At 30.2% G+C, this 23,320-nt stretch overlaps 1 protein-coding gene across 3 annotated transcripts; it reads right to left on the bottom strand.

The window, feature by feature from the left end:
• LOC109347385 (suppressor protein SRP40-like) lies at nt 705-5,343 on the bottom strand. 3 transcript variants are annotated; one of them, XM_019587207.1, is made up of 7 exons: nt 5,039-5,343; nt 4,148-4,212; nt 3,130-3,173; nt 2,414-2,991; nt 1,564-1,656; nt 1,407-1,468; nt 705-1,060 (listed from the first exon to the last, which is right to left on the bottom strand). In XM_019587207.1, exons 1-7 carry the CDS (start codon nt 5,249-5,251, stop codon nt 955-957), a joined length of 1,161 nt encoding a protein of 386 aa, XP_019442752.1. In that variant the 5' UTR covers nt 5,252-5,343; the 3' UTR covers nt 705-954. The 3 variants fall into 3 exon arrangements, with proteins under 3 accessions (XP_019442752.1, XP_019442761.1, XP_019442770.1); XM_019587216.1 differs by having other exon boundaries at nt 1,564-1,658; nt 2,419-2,991; XM_019587225.1 differs by having other exon boundaries at nt 2,414-2,985.

The following is a 23,320-nucleotide window of genomic DNA, read 5'->3' as shown; positions in this document are numbered from 1 at the left end:
GTCAACACCTTCCTCGTTTTCTATCCATGTAAACAAACACAATTTAATTTTTAATGTAACAAATTTCAATTACTTGCTAGTTCAGCTTTGTTAATCAGTGATAATATAAATGATTCTGTCGTATAGAAAAAGATTTTGTAATGAAGCACTAAAGCTCATTTTAATGAATTTTATGCTTAAGAAATAATTCAAAGTTAATGATTTCAATGTGGTCGAATCAATGATTAAGGATCATGCAAAAAAAATTAGGAAAAACTATGCTTGGTTGTTGGATGGGAAACATTGATACTTTCAAAATATTTAAAAAACGGAGAACAATCATATAGTTTTCAATATATATTAATTTCGTAACAAATGAATTAAATTAATAGCTAATAAAAAAACTTAACTGGCTATTAAAACTATCATAAAAAATGTGGGTCAGAAACACTTATAATTGGGTCGGTTTCAGAAACAAAAATACTCCTGTCATACTATATTACCGTACTAATCCCGTGTACCCGCCAATATTGGGCAGCGTATCCTGCTCCTCAATGTCAAGTTGTTCAAATGTTGGTGGAGTTGGAAAAAAAAACAACTATCGAGTGATGTATATCAACACTTGTCGAGAGAACAGTCACGCTCGTTTCCTTACTCATTGCCCTTGGTTATCCCAAAAATAATAACCAGCATCTAAACTCTAACCACTGAGAACTAGAACGTCAGCAACAACAATAGATGCAGAAAGCACTTGACGTTAGAAATCATCTCAATCCAGAGTTAATGTATTATGTTTTTATAAGTTGCTGTAAAACATTAAAAGCAATTTATAAAATATAAAACCACTGCAATAGCAAGTTGCCCAGTCAAATAATAATGTTTCAGTCAAACATAATTATGCAAAATTATAATGACAACCAAATTTGGCATGGTACTTCAGTAGCAAACATTAAAAGAAATCTATAAGGTTCCCAATCACTCCTCATCAGAATAGTTAAACTTCACTGAGTGAGAATATAAGTCAATCTGTCCTCCTCTATAGGTCCCACGCTTCTTCTTGGTCTTCTCATGACGAAAATCCCTGTATCAGAAGAAATAAGTTAAATGTTCGCAAAAATGAATGAAGACATCAATAAAAGATTTATACTAAAGGAATGTATTGAAAGAGAGATTGACACTGCATAAAGGGGTTATAGAAATGAATGAAAGCACAAATTGTGTCCTTGGAAAGGTTAAACAGGCATTAAAATTGCCCATGAAACACCATAGTTTCCTTCGAAAGATTTGCCAAAGGAAAAACAAAGCTTAATGCACCCAAAATAAACTTAATGCACCAAACTGCATGGATAATTAACACATAAAAATTAAAACAAGTATTAAATATTGGAAAGCAAAACTACTTCAACTACCCTTATGAAATAACATACCTTCCTCTAACTTGGCCAAGAATTTCTTGTGCTTTTGCACCGTAACCACTCTCAGCACCATCCTGTAGACAGATGCAACGTTACATATTTGATAGAGCACGGAACAAGACAAAAATTATGCCACCAAATGCATGGAAAAACTATCAATTGATCTCACCTTTGCCCAATAAGAGTTGTCTTGAAGCCTCTCATCAGCAAATTCTACCTTGTCAGCTTGTACTCGTTGAAATGCCTTCTTGGCCGTTTTTTGCTGTAATTATAGTAGGCATATACAAGAATTCCACTAAAAGTCTTAGTTATGGTAGTGAAATTGGAATCCTAAATTTATGACTAGAAATCCAAATTTCTTGAAGAGATGTTTTAATCATAGAAGAGTTGGACAAGACAAATTAATAAGCAGTGCAAAGTGCAAACAGCACAAAAAGAACAACAGATAGATGCTTGATATGGCAGAAGAAGTCAAGCTATAGGCGTCAAGAATATAGTTAATTGTAATAAACCGCTATTTTCATTTGAAGGGATACCGGAAAACACCACAACCTAGAATAATACACATTACACAAGTTTTAGATTCTATCAAGTATCCATACCATTGCTTGATGCTCTAATTCTCTGAACATGTTTTCCTTGAAAACAATGATAAAGGCTTTCTCAAACTAATCAGATTGGATATTACAAAAAAATTAACAAAACACCACAACCTGGAATAATATGCATTACACGAGCTTTAGGTTCTATCAAGTATTCATACCATTGTTTGATGCTCTAATTCACTGAACATATTTTCCTTGAAAATAATGATAAAGGCTAACTCGGAAAAGTAAGATTGGATATGTACAAAAAAGTAACAATCAGATTAAGTTAAGACCAGTGTGTAAAAAATAAAAAAAGGTTAACTCAATTTTGACTGAAAGAAGAGATAAGCATGAATGATTAGTGGTTGGATTTCAAAGTGCTTTATCTATTAACAAGGTATATAATCGGAAGAATTACTGGTTATGACATACCTCAACTGATCCCTTTTCTTGACTCTTCAGAGACTTTTGCACAGAAAGTTTCTCCCCAGCACTCTCAAGGTGCCCATTTGTTTTCCCATTGGCTTGCTGGTTAGGTGTCTTCTGTAACTGATCCACATCACTTCCTAGGTCTGCATTCAAATTTTCCACTTTCTTGCGTTTGGTTTCATCATCTTTTCTGTCAGCAACATTTTGATCATTTTCTTCAGAAGTCGATCTTTTTCTTTTCTTGGAATCTTTCTTCTTTTCCTCTCCCACTTCTTGGTCTAGTTCCTTATCTTTTTTCGAATCAGTGTCATTGGTATCTTCAATCTGCTTTACTGCATCCCCTTGACTGCCTTTCTTGTCTTTCTTTTTCTTTTTATCCTTAGATTTCTTCTCGGTCTTTGCACCATTTACAACATTGGCATCTGCAGATACATCACCCTTTACTTTCTTTTCTGTAATCAAAGTTGGCAACTCTGATTGGTTATCTTCCACATCATTGGCATGAGATTCAGAAGCTATCTTGCTTTTCTTCTTCTTTTCCTTGGATTTACCCTCTTCTTTGTTTTTGGATACATCTGTAGCTAGCAGGTAGTAGAAAAGCCAATATAAATTTATTACTTAATTGCCAGTACTAAAGCAACAAGAAAATGGGATACACATGCATTAAAAAGGAAGAGGGAATGGCCATGACAAAAAACAAAGAAAGGTTTAAAACATACCTTGCTCCTTTTCATCATTAATACTTGACTTAGTATCCTTGGCACTGAAAAAAGATTGAGGGGGGAACAAAATTAAAAATCTGAATTAACAAATAAATGAGACAGAAATGATATTTAATGGTGCACAACAACATCCACGCAGAGACTAACTATTTTTGTAACATTAAAAAAATGGCATTGCATCATCCAATTATTCCAAGCTTGCTAATGAGTTATTACTAGCATTGGTAGATGGATCCCCGTGCAATATTGACAGGAGCCAGTTATACAGTGTCGTCCAAAAAAGAAATTAGAAACAGTTTCGCAAGTAATGTTTTGAGGGTTTTCATAGAAGCTTATTGCTTAGAGAATTCTGCAGGGCATTCCAATGGAGCAGAGTGCCAGCATCTTCAAGGGGCACCTCTCAGCACCTACCCAAGGGATAGGTTTGGATTTATGGTTTCTCAATGTTCTTTAGCCATAGTTATTAAGGTTTTCTTTTTCTGACAGATTGGGGTCTACCTTTTCCTTTAATTTTTCTGTTTGGAGGATATTTGACCTCCCCTCAATTGGAAAAATTTTCCTAATTTTTACATAAGACATGCACTGGTCGAGAAGACGATCGCATAGAATCTAGCAAGAAAAAAACTCACTCACGACTCGTGAAAAGTTGAGGTCAGGCCTTCCCAGGCAAAAATGCAAAAAAAAAAAAATTATTAATGATGGTGTTATTGACATGAAACACAATCTTACAGCACGGATATGATATGTTAATTTGACAAAGTTGTTTTCATATTTATACTTAAAGCCACAATTAGTAATATCACTTAAGAATGTTGCAAACCGCATTTTAAGTATGCTTCAACAAGTGTGTCTACTGCCTACTATTAGAGAATAACAAAACGGCATGCCCTCTCTCTCTCTCTCTCTCTGTATATGTATCGTCCAAGAAATTCAATGAACATGAGCAAATTATTTCTCCAAAATCTTGACAGTTTGGAGGACAAGCTACCTAAAAGCACAAAGTTAGTAGTCTTACCGTATCTCTAAATACTTGTGGTACACTTCTTCAAGATCAATTGATGAGGCCTCCAAATTATCTTTCTGCATCACAAGCAGGGGCAACAATATCAAACAAATAACATAAGGAAACACCAGTCCCATTTCTTACCCAATAGTCAGAAGAAGACATAAACATAGGAAATTGTGGAATTCTAGCCTATTATGTGATAGCACAGCATTGTGAGCATACATCATTAAATTTACCAAATTTCTAAAGCAATCATTGTTATCCAAAGAATAACTTTTTCTCCTCAATTACATACAATAAGGGAGTTCAAATTTCACTAGTCCTTACAAGGCACAACCCCTTTTAGCAATAGTATTATGACACGTAATATAATGTATGACTCCAATCGACTCCTCTACCCTTATATCGCTAATCAATCCACATTATTTTAAGAACAGCAGGTAAAGTATATTTCAAAATCAAATTGTAAGGCCTATAAAAAACAACTTCATGACTATTCTTCCCTAAACTTTTGTTGCAGGATGATTAAAGGTCCAGCACATAAAATTAATGAAAAACTAATGTAAAATGCAACCTTATTATTGTCCAATGCCCAATAATATAACATAAAGTAGTAAACTTTATCAAGGGCGCTTTTGGAAGTCAATAAAGAGATTGCTTACGAGAATAAATTACTCAAATATACTTGTAAAAAACATACAATATTTTTATAGGCCATAGTACAATAAGTCTGTAATAAAAGTTTGTGGTAAAAAGCGATTTATCTAGCTTATTTAAAAACAGCTTATTAAGAAATTGCTGAATTAAGCTACATGCCCCTTAAGTATAGGGTTCCAACATCATGAAGTTTCAACTTTCAAGTATTCCCAAATGCAACATCATGAATATGAAATAACCCACCTCGATTTTGGCTTCAGATCGAAACTTTTTGAGGGATTTAGAGAACCCATTGTGGTGCAAGTAATGAGCAATGGATTGGTTAAGAAGAAGCTTCTGTTCCGGTTCAAGGGTGAGGGTTCCATTGTTAACGATGTTCTTCATGGTTTGATTACTTAGCAAAACTTGGCGAGGTGTGAAAGCGATTATGGTAGAGCCTGATGGAGTTGCCGGCATGCGAAGAGAAGAAGCTTCTTCAACTCAATTATGTTCTGAAACTGCAACGAAGGGTTTATGAAACAGGATTTAGGGTTTCATTGGCATAAAGGACCCTGAGTAATTATTTTAATTACATTTTCAACCTTAGGGCCTTGGTTTTATATTTTTTTTAATGTTCTTTAGAAAATAAGGTAATGGGCTTACCTTGCCAATCTCATGAAGGCCCGTAGTGAAGAAGACATTACATATTGTATGGTTGAGGTGCATCTCTACCATTTACCCATGAGATGAGAAAGTGCAATGGAATAGAATAAGATGAGTCTAATAAGTTTTTATCTTATTTTTAACAAGGATGAGATAATGATGATATATAATATAATATGTAAATGTTAAAATTATTGTTGTCACCCATTTAATATAATTGTAATATAATTGTTTGGCTTCCTAGTGATGGTAGTGATATCAACATTGTTCAGTAAAATCTAAACTCAAAATGAGTCGAATCATAGCTCATTTTGATAAGGATTTGTCCAGTTCGAAACTTGACTCGAGTTTTATATGAGTTGCTTTTCTAACTCGAGTTCGGCTCGGATAAAGTTCACGAACTATTTGACTCAGTTTGAATTGGTTTATTTAGAGAGCTCAAATAATTAATTTATTTTTAAAAAATACTACAAGGTTATATATATATATATCAAGTCAGCTTATGAACTTAACGAGTCGAACTGTATTCAACTCAAGTTTAACTCATTAGTTAACGAGCTCAATTTCAACTCATTTGGTTTATGAACCATGTTTATCGAGCTAAACAACAAGTAGAGTTTCAAACGGATACCGAGTTGGTTCAATTCATTATCAACCCTAGTGACAGGTACCATGATGTTGTTTGGATGGTGATAGTGTTTCAAACTAAGACAATATATTCATAAAAACAGGCCCCGTGACACTAATTCTTAGATATGATTATCATTGTCAATCACTACGCCAGAATAGCAAAACAACGGCGCTTAAAATTGTCATTTATCAGTGCTTTTGTGGCGCTTTCTATGTGAGCACAGTAGTATATAAGGTTATATTCAACAACATTTTTTGTAGCGCTGTAGAAAGTAGACATTTAATAGCGCTCACTGAAGCAAACGTTGTTAAATGTCTACTTTCTAAATAAGACAATATATCTCTCAGACATTCTATCAAACACATGACAAGCATGTCCAACTCCACTACATTTACAATAGATTTGTTAAATCACCAACGACTTCAACTACATTCAACCTTAACAGATTCCAATATTATATAATAACATATGAGTAATGAGATCTTACACAAATTGTTCATTATTTCTCCTCCAATGTTCACTATAGCAAAAAATGTAGAACATCGTAGCTGCATAACTTCACATAAAGATCACACTAGTAGTGAAGAGAGAAATAAATGAGCTAAAATAATATAACGATTTACTTTATGCTTGAAGAGAGAAACCAAAAATCGATAACTTCACAATAGCTGCATAACTTCACAACAAATAAAGATAACACTATTAGTGAAAGAGAAAAAATAAATGAGTTAAAATAAGATAATGATTTACCTTATGCTTGAAGAATAGAACAACCAAAAATGGATAATTTGCTTGAAGAGAGAAACTAAAAACAAAAGAGAAAAAAATGTAACTTATGGAGAAGAATAAATGTAAGAGAAATAATAAATTGAGTTATATGTATTATTGTGTGAGGTTTTGTTTTTGAATTTGAAACGATTTTCGCTCACTAAAACAAGTGTTTAACATCGCTTATTGAAGAAGTGATGTTAAATATATGAAGCCTTAACCGCGCTTATTGAAGAAGTGTTGTTAAATATAACACCTTTAACATCGCTTATCGAAGAAGTGCTGTTAAATATATGAAGTATGGTATTTAACAGCATTTTCTTCAATAAGCATTGTTAAAGATAACACCTTTAACAACGCTTGCTTAAATAAGCATCGATAATTCTCTTTCGCCTTACATTTAACAGTGTTCAACACATAGGCGTTGTTGAATGAGCGTTGTTAAATACCAATTCTGACGTAGTGAATATAGGCTATATGCATGGACACGTCTGCAGTTATTGGGCAGACAGGGTATCATGGCATGAAAATTTTGTGATGTAAACCAAGGGGGCAACCTATGATTTGTGGATGACAATCTTATAATTAGGAGAGTCACTTAGAGTTCTTATTCTTGGAAGAAAATTATGAAAGTTTTTAGTTTATTTATTTATTTGCTTAAGTTTAATAAATGAGAATTTATTCTCCTTGGTAGTCTTAGGACTTAATTATGTCTTAGGAGTTATTTCATTTAAATGTTCAAGTGTTTATTTCAATTATTCATGTAATATGGGTTGAGAAATTAATTGAAAAAGATAATGTGGAGATAAAGATCTGAAATCCAACATGTTTGATTTATGGGAATTAATATCATATTCTTGCTTAGAGATAACATGAAGATTAAGTTGATTTAATCATCACAATTCAGCCAGCCATAAGTTAAATTAAATTTGACAACCTTTGACATTGGAGATCAAACAAAAACGTGGAGATCAAGTCAAGCAAGCAATTTCAACTCAACCAACCTAATTTGATGCACATAATCAGTTAGGATCTTAGCTACATGATTAATTAGGAATTTTATTTTGTTTATTAGAAGATAATTATGATTATATCTTAGTCTTACCTTTATTCAGCAAGACAGGTTGCATATTTATATTTTATTTGATCATTAATAAAAGTTAAGTTTGTTTTTGAGAAAAATTGGATTGAGTTCCTAAAGTTGAGTCAAAACTCCTTAATTCGAACTTATCAAGATCCTTATTCTTGTGGTGTTCTAAGACTCATCACCCTCTCGGTGTGACATCTAAATTCTTATCAAAGAATTTTCCTTGTGGTGAATATCATTGACTTATCAAGCTCTTAAGCTTGTGGCGTCTCTATCTTCATATTTTTTCCATTTCCCCCACAAATCTATTCTAAAATTGGCCTAAAAATCTCTTTCAATACCAAAACCGAATTTTGATTTATAAAGCTCTTAATTTCAAGCTAAAACGACCCATAAATCGAAGGCAACCCCTTGAGGTTGTCATCAAGGATATCAGAGCTAGTTTTAGCTTGAAACCCAAGTCATGAAGTACGATATTTCATGTTCTATTCATAAATGGACATGTACCCATGTATCCCTTAACGATCCATAAATCGAAGGCAACCCCTTGAGGTTGTCATCAAGAGATATCAGAGCAAGTTTTAGCTTGAAACCCAAGTCATGGAGTACGATATTTCATGTTCTATTCATTAAGGGACATGTACCCATGTATCCCTTAATTTAGGTAGACATTATATGAGCACGAGCAAACCGACTCAAGTTACCAATGCTAGATATGACCAATAAAGAGATGCATCCAAAACTAATGTAAATAGGTAGGGTGGTTTAATGTGGCCCCTTGATATTTTCTTATAGTAATAGAAAAATATTATGAGACCTTATCTTCTTCTTATGTGCACTTTATGTTATATAGAGTCAAACCTAAATCCAGTTAGTTAGTGGGAGAACTAAACTAAAACTTGGCTATATCAAATAATATAATGGACTTTTTTATTGTGAAATGTTAGTGTTTATTGTGAGTGAGACTAGTATAATCAATAACTCGAACTCTTCCACTTTATTCCTTAAACATTTCACTCTAACCATCACAATTACTTATTAACTAACCTATTTAGTGCATGTTTGTTCTGTCAGTGTAATCGCTTGCGTGGTTTTATAAATAGATAGCTAGCTTATTTGAATAAATCTTCTCAACATGATTCAAGCAGCCAAACGCACAGAAGCAACCTACTGTTGCTTTTGTGTTCGAGTTTTATCACATTCTTATTCTTAAACTTAAAATATACAAACATTAATCACTTAATTAATTTCAAACTCAATTTTAACAAAAATCAACTTTATAAAACTAATTTCAATAGAAACCTTGTTTTGCCAGCAGTCAACATTTCTTCAAATGAGTTATCATTTGTTTTTCACTGAAAGTGAAATCAACCGGGACAAAAAATTTTGTTGAATATGTTGAGAGGTCATTTTCCATCACTGTCACATTTATACATACGTATAAATAGGAAAACAATGAGCAAAGCTCAAGGAAAAAAAGTGTATTGTTTGTGCAGCTGTAAATAGTAGCCACGAGCACCACCTTTATCGTAGAAGATTGATGCCAAATACAACGTTTAATCATCTAAAAAAAGCTACATTTGAAAGCAACTTTGGTAGATTTTTATTAAGAACGGTTCTATATTATTGTCATGCACTTTATGTGTCATATTATTTGTTAAAAAACTGTAATTGGTAAAAAAAAAATAGATTTCATTTAAACTTTACTTTCTGGGCTAATTATAACACTCTGCACCGTAAGTATACAAAATCTGATCCATTATTATATAAACCTTACTGTTTATCAGTTCAATTTTTAACCTTTTACTTGGAGAGTATAACAAACTGTTCATAAAAATATAACAATACTCTTTCCACAAGTTTTTTATCCGGACGTTTTCTAAAATGTACAGATATGTTGTATGCCATATATATATATATATACACATATATACCAGTAATGTCACCCTTATTTCAGGAATTAATTCAGCTCAATTTCAGTGCATAGAGAGCTTCAAGTGAGGTTTAACATTTTATATTTTAACTGAAATGTATAATCACATGTCTACATAATTGTGCACAATGATAATGATAATGGTAATTACCAATATGTGTGACTAGTTTGTTTTCTTTTTCAAATGAGGCAGTACGTGGCGCAGGTGCTAGCAAAGCTTATCATCTGGGAAATGATACCTATAAATCGTTTTCTTATATCAGCTTTATGCTTTGTTTGTTTGTTTGGGAAGACAAAAGATATATATAGGACGAAGATGTGCAATTTTCTTATTCTACTGCATAAAAAAGTGGGATCATAATAATCTTTATAAAGAAATGACGTGCAAATATTGTTAGTTGTTACTACCGTCAAATATCAAATCTCACTTCTCATGCCTGCAATGGCAATGGAACAAGCTGATTCAGAATGCAGATAATGCAGAATGGAGCTTTGTACTCTTATTCATAATGCCCTATAAATTTTATGAAGTTATTTGTTTGCTTAATATGGGATTAAGCTCCAAATGCTTCCAACAACAAGTGCAAATATGGTTACAATCCTCAAATATCAATATTCAGTGGGGTGCATGCCAAATAAGGAAAGTGGGGGTCCTAGTATGGTGTCACCTTAGTACATTTTTACGGTTGATGCACGTGTTCTGTCAGTTTCTGAAAGCCTTTTTTCAGATTCATGCATATGCTGCACTAACCAAACTGTGGGCGATAGTAAAGTTTTAGAACATGCATATATTGTGTCAAATCTAATAACAAATTATATTCCGGCTTGATGATAATGAAAAAAAATTTGCAATAAAAATGAATGTTTAAATTTTTTAATTGACATGTTATATTTTGATAGATACGAATAAGATATGTTTGCATATTTCTCATTAATGTTTGAACTCTAAATTTGCAAAAAAAGACACATAGATATGGTGAATTAAGTTAGGGGCATATACTTCATTAGCTTAATTGCTCATGAAAGTGCAAAGAAAGCTCTAATTGGAGGGCCATTGTATGTGAGGCAATTTTGGACACAAGTTTGCATACATTGTGCTGAAGTCGTGTACAATTGTGCTTAATCATCTCTCTTGTTATTTTCCATATTTATGCATGGCTTGCCCATTATTGAAGACTTGAAAGCTTAAGCTTACATGCAAGAATCAAACAAAAACGTGAATTAGAGTTAGTTTGAGAGTTGGATTTTGGAGGGAGAAAAAGGAAAAGGGAAGACTTGAGAGTCATGAAATATAATTATGAGATGACTCTCAAACCTTCCATTTCATTTTCCTTTCCCTCCAAAATCCAACTCACAAACATAATTTTAGGGTCTCGAGGTCACCCATATGAGTAATGTTATATAAATGCCTTCGTTTTTATTTAGAGTTGAAAATTTGTTACTTTACTATTGCATTACATTGCAAAGCCTATAAAGTTGAATATTAAAAAAATGTATTATCAATATAAAGATTTATATATATTCAATATATCATCTATTTGTATTATTCATATTAATATTCAATGATAATTCAACATAAATAATATACGATTTAGTGACCGTGTAAAAAATTATTACAATGTATGTAAGATACATTTTTTTTCCTCTATTAAACAAAATAGTGGTTTTCACTCTCAAATAGTCCAACTCTATTGTGGAGTAAGATCCTTTGTTGATTTGGGTTATGGCTATAGCATTATCACTCCATTTTTTTATATTATAAAGCTTATTTAATTTACATTGGGGAAGAAAAAATTGCATACCTTATTCTCCTCCTCCCATTGAGAGTTAGAATATTGCATAAAAAAATGTTTGTTTCGTGGGCGGAAAAGGAAAGATGTACTATACTTCAACACAAACTTATAGTTTTTTAGGTAGTAGTTTGGATTTTTTTTTGACTCTATCGATAAGTTATTAAAATCATTTAGTAAACAAAAAGTAATGTTTTTTAACTTTTAAAAATTGAGTTTGTAGTGTTTAAAAACTATTTTTTTAATAAAAAAACTACTTAAATTAGTATTTTGAAAGTGAAAGTAAATTTTAATTTTTTTCATTTACCAATTTTACTCACTAATTAAAAAAAATGATGTATAATGTCAATAGTGGAAGAATATTATTTATTTTTTTGATTTCCCACATGTATCTTCCACCGGAGGCAATCATGTCCAAGCCGGTAATATTCACAGTTATGTGAGGCTAACTCTCTCAGTGGAAGAATATTTAGAACTTATTCAACTTAATTGCATTTTTAGAAAAAATATTGATAATGTGCAAAAAAAAATTAAAAATATAAATTAATTAAATAAATTATTGCAAGTCCAATTATAAATAAAATAATAAAGTAAAGGATTAAAAGTTTTGATATTAAATTATATATGTATTTAATTACTTCAATTATTATTTATTTAAATAAGTAATAATAAATATTGTATGTACTTTTTAGTAATTTTAAATTTCAATTAGTTACAAAACTAGTTTTATCAAATATCTCTAATTTAATAAGCTATAGTATATATACATCTACAAAATAGTTTTGCGGAATAGACCCAAAAACAAATATATGAGAAGCTAAGCAAATTTTATGTAATATTTGGTGAGAGAAAATAATGAGGCTACTTTTAAAAAAAATCAATTTTAGCTTGTACTTTTGCTTATAAAGCATATACATTTATATCAAATTTTCATTGTACATTATCGATTTAGATATAAGAAAAAAGAAGATATAGAAGTTCAAATTATCATTCCCTTTTATTTAGCGGGATAGAAAAGGAGAGAGAGAGAAGCAATTGATTTCTTTCTAAAATGATAAAAAACTACGAATATTAAATCTGTAAATGAATTTTCAAAAAGGATGAAAGCCAAAATGGTCTCACAACAACAAAAAATGTGTTCCCTCTCCCATTTTCTCCCCATTTGAGGAGAAATATTATTAAATTTTCTTAATTTATCTTTAAAAAATCTTCTTAAGTGCAAAATAAGAAAGTTATAAATGTGTTTTATATTTATATATAGGTGCCTATTTTTTCATCAAATAACATTATTTAGTATTAGAAAGTAATGTGAGGATATAACAAAGGTCTTCAGAACCTTTACATACATAGAATCCACATACAAGTTTTCTTTACTTCCTCGTTTTCTCCATTATCAAACGGTGGAAGTTTTCTAAAGTCTCACTTCTCAAACTGTTTCTTCTCAACATCCTATACAAAATTCAATGCAATAAATATTAAAATAGTTGAGTTTTTGTTAGTCGGTTAGTTAATTTGGTTAGGGTAGTTAGTGTTTTCTTCCATTTATATAGATGATTCAATGTAACTTTGGAATTTAATTCAATTCAGTAACATTTTCTCATTCTTTCTTGTTCATCAAGAATCTCTCTTATTCATGTCTACTACCATTTCAACAATAAAGTAGAGAAAATAAACCTGCATATTTGGCAACTAACCCATTTTCAACTGTTATTTTTTACATATTTCATTGTTATCTCACTTGGTGTATCAAGCCAATCGTAAAGCTCTATCCATTTAATTTTTTATATAAAAAAACAAAAATTAATATTTTAATAATGTTTTATGAAGTCTCACTTCTCAAACTGTTTCTTGTCATAGACGTGCCTTTATATAAGTGTAACATAAATGTAGTGTAATATAATACAATAACCTTATTTAATTAGCCAAATTCATGAGAATAATATTGTATTAGCAAACACTAGTTTCATTGATCTATAACATTTGGATATTCCAAGGATAATCTCAACTTTGACAATATTTGTCAATCAATCTCAGAAATATATTACTTTAATTATTAATAATATCATCCCTAAGTACATTTTAACTTTCTGGTAATACAACTTATCGGAGTTGCTCCAGTTGTAAAAGGAATGATTATGATAACCAATAAAGAATTTATCCATGGTTTACATGTCAATTAAAGATGTTGCGTTGTTGTTGGGTGACTTAATTATTACTCATTGTAATTTGGTACCTAATTATTGCTCATTGTAATATGGTTTTAACAGATATTAAATATCGTTGTCTTTTGAGCTCTTTAACAGAAACATCATAACTTAATCAAAATATAATCCAAAAGATGGGACCATTTTACTTTAACGAGACATTATACATGTCGAAGCTACAAAAATACAATCATCATGAAGGAAAGGAAAAAACTAGATTCATACATAAGCGTCCCTTAGAAGATTAACTTTTTTTGGGTACATTTTAGAAGATTAATTTAGAGGAATTCAAAAGGTTCTAATAAATTGTTTTTTTTTTTAGTTTTTTCACTTTATATTTTTTATAGACAGATATTAGTATATTAATATTTATTATAAATGTGACTTCATTCCTTAAATCATTTATTATAATTATTTGTCCACGAATCTTTTTTTTTTTTTAAAGTAAAACTCAAACTCACCATTTAATTTACTTTATTTCTTAAACTTTTTGCCTGAAACCTATGACTTACACTTTATATTTTTAATATATGCAATGAGGGAGAATTTCCTCCCCACAACTAAATGATGTGGCCTCTTTTTTGTTGACATGTCAAGCAGCAAGCCTCAAAATGACATGGCTGAGGAATACTTCAAGGTGACAACATAGAATCTCTGCAGTAGCACTCATACCAGTAGTCACTTTCATAAGAGTCAGTTTATTAGGAAAATACTTCATCTTTTCTCTCATAATATGTCACTTTATCAGTAGTGTTGTCCCATTTTTTGTGTCACTTCATATGATAAGAGATATGATTGATTACAAAAATATTTAATAATTACAATTTTAACTTAAATAATTTTTTCTCAACCAATCATGAGTAATAATACATGGAATGAGACAACAAAATATTCTCTCTACATATACCATAAGTTATAATCGTTTAAAAAAGTAATTAAACTCATTTTGGTGCTAAAGATCAAACTCATCATAGCTTTTGCATTTTGGTGCTAAAGATCAAACTCATCATAGCTTTTGCATTACACAGAAGATAGAGGATTTAAAATTAATTGCATTGGTTATCAATTTGTCAACATCTTCTTAATTCAATTACCAATTTATGACATAACAACTCAATAAAATGCCAAAATCTCTAATCAACTTTGCTGCAGTTTTATAAAGACTACTTTGATTTATATTTACAAGAAGGCCCTTCTTCTAAAATCTAAACAATTGATACACAGAATAATCATGGACCAAGATTTAACAAGAGGCTAATAATACAATTCTAAACGTCTAGCACATAAAGTACAAAAATATTTCCTCTTGATCTTAAAACACATGGGTAAGAAGCATAACCTCCATTGTATCTCAACATCCATGGCTTCAACTTTGCCTCCACAATAAGGGCATGACCCAGGTGCTTGTTGCCTCCCTAGTTCCTTCTCTCCATCTTCACAAATGCACATGAACCACATTTTTCTCCTGAAGCTGGTTTCTTTGTTGTTCCTTTTCGGTTTTATGGCCAACTTTGAGTTTAGAACAGTTGAAGGGTTTTTTTCTCCGCTGTTGTTTTTTGAGCTTGTTGGGGTTTAGAACAATGGAAGGTTTCACAATTGTGAAGAAGGGTAATGTGCATTGGAGTTAACTCACCTAGTTTCATCATATTTATAGTGGAAACTATTTGTATTAGTGGTCATGGAAAGAATCTAAGCGTGTTTCACTTGATTAAAATAGTCACTGATTTAAACTCATTTTAGACCAATTAAAATATGTGATTTAAATAAGAAAGATAAAAAAAATATAAATTAATATTTTATATTATTTAATATAATTTTATCGGAGAATAGAGGAATCCAATTATAAAATAGCATGAGTGATTTGATAAATTATTTGAGTCAAAAGAAGCATTTAAAGATGTATAAATTTTTTTAATTCACATAACTCAAATAATATAAGATATTGTATAAAAGAAAACCAACCTCACCAACCCTTTTTATTTGTATAATTGTATTTTATAATATACCTAAAACAATAATACTATTATACAATGTTTTGTCATAATCAGGTTTAATTTTTAAAATTGGAAGGACATATAGTGGATGGTTTTTTCAAAACCATTTCGTGGACTATTTAGAATGTTGTTTACCTTATGAGGTTTTGTTCTTTTTGTGCTGACTATTGAACAGTAATACATTTAATTATAAAATAAAGCATTATTTTTTTGCTTTATAACTTTTATATTAACATTTTCTAATTTTAACTCATTGGGAAAGAGCATAAGGTAAGCTACCAGGAAGCTTCCTGTGTTTGTTTTTTCCTTTTTGCTTACATACATAATGGAAACTAGAATTTCCCTTCTTCATATGATCAAAGTTTTATTTATTTCATTTTTATTTTACAACAAATTCACGATCTCAACACTGAAAAATGTATTTCTTTCCTACCAAGTCCAAAAAATATCCCATTTGGGTTGCAAAGATTTATATAAATAGTGGTGGAAACAAGCTAAGCTTATCATTGTGATAGAAACTTTTTTCATAAATAAATTGGACTAAGGTTTTCTAACAAGCTTATTTAACATAACATTTAAAATTTTACGTCATCTGAAAAATATATCAAGCCACTTAACATTTCCGACTTTTAATTATATTATACTATTTTAAAGTAATTATCATATATGAAATTTTAATATAAAAACATATATACTTATAATATGATTTAATTATTAGTTTTAGATAGTTATAAAAACATATATACATATAATGTGATTTAATTATTAGTGTTAGATAGTTATATTTACCACAAACTTGTTAATCTATTAAATGTATACTTATAAACCTATAAATAGGATATGTCTAGGCTATAAAAAATCAAGTCATACTCATGCTACTATATTTTATGTAGGTTGGAGTTGTTTAAGGTAAAAATTTAGTCTTGTTTATACCCACCTTACAAACATAATTGCATAGATGTAATTGTATGTTTATTTTCAATAGTATGTTTATTTTTATGGTAGTTATCTAGAAGTACATTCATAAATTTGCTTACAGAATTGTAATTGAAGAAAATAATGGAATGGTGATTTAATTAAAACATATAGTTTTTTAAAATTAAAGTATATAGTTTATATAATTTTTGAAAAAAATGTCATTTTTTCATACATGGTATAATGATTTAATTAAATCTCAAGTTCTTACGTGTAGATTTTTTAAAATAATTTTTTAACAGTACATATATTTTATTGCTAGATTGTGATACATCCGAAATTTGTGTATGTGTGCATGGAAAACATCACATTTTCATATATTGTGTGCTCCTAAAAAATGTGACATTTGGTAATGTGATAGTCCTGTATCTATCTATTAGTTTATATAGTATTTTTTCAAATAAATGCACCTTTTAACTGTTTCACAAAAACTCAATAATTGATTAATCATCTTTATTTTCAAAACATGTTCTTAATGGACTAGTAACAACTGATAAAATAATCCATAATCTATAATTTAAATATAAAATTAAATTCATCCAAAGTTAATAAGTTTAAATAAATATAATATAATATAATGATTAGTTTCGGTCATGGATGGATTCAAATCTATCCATTATTTTTTATGGATATATTCATTTGAATGTATATCAATCTCATGCAATAAAACAAGCATTAACAAATGTTGTCAATTATTTTCAATTTACTTCATTATCACTACTCTCACTATCTTATATGTACTTCTGATTATTAATGATTTTTTATTAAATTAAATTCTTATATTGATCTATATTCTTAATAACACTTACTCATATGGTAGATGAGATCAATCATATAACATGTGCATGATTAATATTACAAGTTTATTTTTAAATACACAACATATATAAATATATATATTAGAAACATAACCTTAAATATCAGAAAGGGTTTAAATATACTAGAATATTTTAAAAGTGTTTTAAAAAATTTTAAAAACCACTTTAAAAAAATAAGAAGTTTTTTTTTGATAAGTCAAGATATATTAGAAGGGTATACCATGGGTACTCAACCCGAATACAAAAGAGTCAACATACATATTAATATAAGCAGATAGATTTATACAACAATTTGCAAAGGAAATATCAAAAACCCACCTATACTATTGAACCACTACCAAGTACAGACTTTAATTAAATCCAATACATGCAACATATTTAGATTTTCATTCCTAAAAAGAGAAGCATTTCGAGGGAGCCATAATGATCATGTTACTGAGAGTCATATCATCATATCAAATCTGCACTGCTTTTTATTTTGAAATAGACACATGAAATACATAGAATTTTTAACGGGATATACTATATTTATGAATTGGACACCCACTTAATTCCAAATTAAAAGTGATTTTAAAAATGTTTATTGAAATAGTGATTTTCCTCTATATTATTATTAGATAAGGGAGCGTAAACTAATGATAATATAAGAATATTTTTTTATTTTTCCTTTAAAATGTAATTAACAATGAGAAATCGACAATAATGTATAATCATCTAATATTACTAAAAATATTTAACTATTTTGATATTTTATCTCCCGAAAAACATCAAATTGGAGGAACTTTAAAAATAGGCACATATAGGGTTTGGGGGGGTTTGAGAAACCCTCAAAAACCTTCCCTTCTTCTTCACTCGACTCCCAAACAAGAGAAAGTCTTTACAAAGTCATCATTTCCCTTCCATTTTCATCCAAAACTCCACTCCCTTTTGACACTCCCAAACAAGGGAGAAAATTTCTTTCATTTTTCTTCCTGTCCTCCCCTTTCTAACCATTTGATCTCTTCCTTCCCCTTTCCTTATAACTCTCAAACAAAACCTAAAATGCCTCGTTGGGATGATAGCTTTTTTAAGAAGGTTAGTCCCTTATTCTAGTAATAGTGGGAAGAAATAACCTTAATGGAGGGAAAAAATATGGTCACAATAAATAATAAATTTCAACAATATAGTAATGATAGGTAGGGGTGTCAATATGGGCATTGCCCGCGGGCCAGCCCGCGTTGCCCGCAAAAAAATGCGGGCAGGGCATGATATTTTTGCTTGTTAGCCCATATTGCCTGGCCCGTTTACCCGCTTGATTAGTGAGCATTTTAAACGGGCTTCGCGGGCTGCCCGCAGACATTAGATTCAACCCCTTAAAATTTTAATTTTGGCCTAGTGGCCCAAACTCCTTTACATTATTATATATTTACGTTTATAATTTACAATTCCTCTTATTTCACCCACACACTCACAACCACAGTGTTAGTGTTCTACACTTTTACATCAATCCACTCTTCCATCTTCAATTCTTCATTCACTCACCACACACCAAATTCTCTTCTTTCTTATTTTATTTTCATTTCCATCTTCATTCTTCAAAGCTCAACACATTCCATCTTCGTTTTCACTTCTTCTTCCTTCAACTCTCATTAGCATTCACTATTGTTGTTTTTTTAATGTAAACAGGAAAATATTCGTGGGCCGCCCGTTAGCCTGTTTTAAAATGGGCATGACATGACTTTTTGTCCGTTAACCAATTGTGAGCATGCCCGACCCGCTTAAATAATTGCGGGCATTTTCGAGCGCGGACTAACCGGGTCGGTTGGCTCGTTTTTCCATGCCTAATGATAGGTACACTTTGAAAGTAAACTATGGCATAATTAACTCGTGAGTTCCCAAACAGCTTAATTTTTGACGGTTTTGTCGTGTTTAGGAAGTAGTTCAAAAATTAAGGACACTCTTATGGTTCTGAACAAAATGCGGGTTATTGTGACAACAGGACCGTTTCCACGTGACATATTAGTATTGTGGAGGTGTGTTCGTGTGCATGTTACATGTGATTATGATTTTTTGTGTTAAAGATCAAAACCTTACCCTAAATCTAAATGTGTTGACTCGATTTTATAGTATCGAGTCTCAACCATGCCAAATTGCCAATGCCATTTTGGCTCCATCAATTCATTTTTACCTCATTCTAATTAAAATAAGATTTGTTCCATTTAATAATATGAGATTTCTTTTTAAGAATAGTCATTGAACATAATATTTTTATACTTATTTTTATCAGAAAATGTGTGGAATCCAGAGACATATAAGAGAAAAGAGAAATAATGTAAGACACATAAATTAGCTTTTCATTATTCTTGCAGGCACGAATCCCGTGAAAATTTCAAGTTCATAGTTTGCAACTAACATACAGATAATAGTATTAATATTAATAATCATAATAATAGTTTTATGATATGCAGCTCTAGAATATGATGTTGATATGACATTATACTTACATTCATGTAATGTTATTTCAGTTTTACGCTTCATTTTGTTGTATAAGAGAAAATAAGAATAAAGAAACAAGTGAGAAAGAGATTAGAAATAGAGAAATAGATAAAAAAAATAGAGTAGACTTTTGTGTTGTTTGGTTTGGGATAAAAAGAAAAGAAAGAGAAGAGAGACGTCTATATGAAGCCTCTAGAGAGATATGTTATCTCAAAACAATGAAAACATATTATATCAATTAAAAAAATTAAAAAGTAATTATTTTTTCTATTTTTATTTTATTGTCATTGGTGTAGGACAAAATTTGGCACATAATTTAGAGAAATAAATCTTTCTTCCATTTTCTTTCCAAAATTGAAGAAAAACAAAAAGTGTGGGTTCCACTTCACTTTTATCTTTCTTTCCATCTTCCTAGGCAACCAAAGGAGGGAAAAAATTATTTCTTTTCGATCTCTCTTCCCTCATTCTCTTTCTCTCATCTTTTTATCTTACCAAATGAAGCATTAGAGTGTTGTCCGTATCTAGCCGGGTGTGAGTGTGTTAATGAATTAAATAGGTTTAATTTGTGTTAAAATGTGGTAAAAGTCATGAAAAAAAAGCTTCTTGATGAATTAAGAAGTGTATAAAATAAAGCTTAAAAAAGCTTAAAGAAAGAATAATGAGAAATAAAGATTGACAATATTCTCATTGAATGATTGAATTCTCATTACAAAATTGAATGAATTGAATTGATTGAATAAGAAATGAGCCAATATGACTTATTTATACAAGAGAAAATAATGAAAAGAAAGCTTGTAAAGCAAGTAATTAACATAAACTTAACTTGTCAATTCCTAACTTTTTAACCAACTATTATCTTCCAAAATAACCTATCACATGTCTTTAATATCCCCTCAAGCTGGTGAGTGAAAATTTTCACTCTCTAACTTGGAATTGATTTGAAGCTTGATTTGAAGTAATAACAACGCTTAATCACCTATTGCAAAAGCTATATCATCAAGCGTTTAACCATCCATAACAAAAGCTATATCTTTGCTTAACCACTATGGACAGAAGCTACCCATTCAATGCTTAACCTTCCATGACATAAGTTATATCTGAGCTTAACCATCATGGACAAAAGTACGAACCAACCGTTGATGATGAGAGAGAGAACGAATCAGAATCTTGATCATAATGATATGCTTTTATGATGAATAAGAAAGAAGGGTAAATGATGAAGAATAAGAAAATGATGTAATCTTGTATAAGATAAATTGGTCATGGTACTCTATTCTTGAAGAGTTTGAGGATATTAAGAAGCTAGCTTATGCACTTGAAAAGAATTCTGGACCAAAAACAAACTCCTTTGATCTGATTTTGAAGGTCAATGAAGAAGTTGATAATGAAGAATTTAGGATCATATGTTGAAAAGAAACATTGGACGCTAGAGCAATCAAAGAAATCAAGACAGTCTTGCCACATGCAACATTGTCACCTATTAGAAGTAAGATAACACTAATGAAGGTCATTGAAATGAAAAAGAAAGCACCACCATGTTCTTGATTGTTGAAGTTTTCCATGAAATCCTTCATGGAACCATAAGAGTTCCATAAGCGGAAGCTATCAAAAGATAATTATGCTCTGATATCATGTTAAAATGTGGTAAAAGTCATGAAAAGAAAGCTTTTTGATGAATCAAGAAGTGTATACAAGAAAGCTTAAAGAAGCTCAAAGAAAGAAGAATGAGAAAAAAAGATTGATAATATTCTCATTGAATGATTGAATTCTCGTTACAAAATTGAATGAATTGAATTGATTGAATAAGAAGTGAATCAATATGGCTTATTTATACAAGAGAAAAGAATGAAAAGAAAGTTTGTAAAACAAGTAACTGACATAAACATAACTTGCTAATTCATAATTTTCTAACAAACTATTATCTTCCAAAATAACCTATTATATATCTTTAATAATTTGAGTTAAAATTATGAAAATAATAAATTAATGTCATATACAAACATATATTGATGACCGGATTTTCTCATATGAGGGATTAGTGTACATATTATATTTTCAAATTTTCTGTTTTCGTAATCCATTAGATAAAGAATCTAATAATAACAAATGATTTATGCAGGAATCATGCATGCACACAAAAATATAATTCACTTTTGACATTTCATCAAATATATACACCAAAGATTGAAGGTTCAAAAACATGAATAAATGAGCAAATATATATAGAAAGTGGAGAGGGGAAGATATATAGAAAGTGGAGAACATTGCTTGTTATTGTGTTTTTCTTGGTGGCTCTAAACATTTAATTTTAACTACTCTCTATTTACAAAGTATAGGAAGTTATTGTAGAATAGAGTATAGGGAGGGAATATGAAAATTACGAAAAGGACTCTAAGACAATAAGAAACAACGTGAAACATAGAGTAGACTAAATAGAATGATTGTAGATGAATATTATTACACATATCATTGTCTTGTGATTGTATTTGGGAGAGAAAGCATAGGAAATGATTATTGAGATGAGGGTGGAGAAAAAGTGTGGAACATACTCTCTAGTACTAGTTGAGAATGATGAAATATGGCATAAGCCAACATCTAATGATTATAATTTAAAATCATTTTTCCATAAAATTAATTTAAAAATTAATAAAATCAATGTTTTCTCTTATGCTCTAATATTGGTCTTTTTAATATTTGAGAAAATCTTAACTGATTGAGCTGAGGGTGGAGAAAAAGAACTTGAAACATGGAGTGGGCGGAGGAGGGTTGATGTTGCAAGTTGGCAATTGCAACATAATTTTACAATTCTGAACACTTACAATTTTGCTTTCAAATATTATTGTATTATTAGTTTTTCTTTTAAAATTTTAACAATATTAAGGTCAAAATTAGGATGACAATGAGGCTGAGTAGATGCAAATAGTATTTATCCATGCTCATAGGATCAAACGAATTTTCCATTTTAAATATATATTTATATATTTTTTAATAATCAATATAAAAACAATCATTATATAAATAATAAGATATTTTTATAATAATTTATGATTATAGTCAATCACTTATAAAATAATAATAAAGTAAATAATATATAATTTTAAAATAATAATATATATAATAATACACCCATAAATTAATATTGCATGTAATGGTCGTAGGTATTTATACGAGTACCTAGGTCAAATATTTTTGTCATCCTTAATAAAAA

This window comes from Lupinus angustifolius, chromosome LG01 (genome assembly GCF_001865875.1).
Source record: "Lupinus angustifolius cultivar Tanjil chromosome LG01, LupAngTanjil_v1.0, whole genome shotgun sequence".
In the NCBI taxonomy this organism is placed as follows: Eukaryota; Viridiplantae; Streptophyta; class Magnoliopsida; order Fabales; family Fabaceae; genus Lupinus; species Lupinus angustifolius.
The sequence above is the reverse complement of the archived record's forward strand: the minus strand, read 5'-3'. Positions and strand labels throughout refer to the sequence as shown.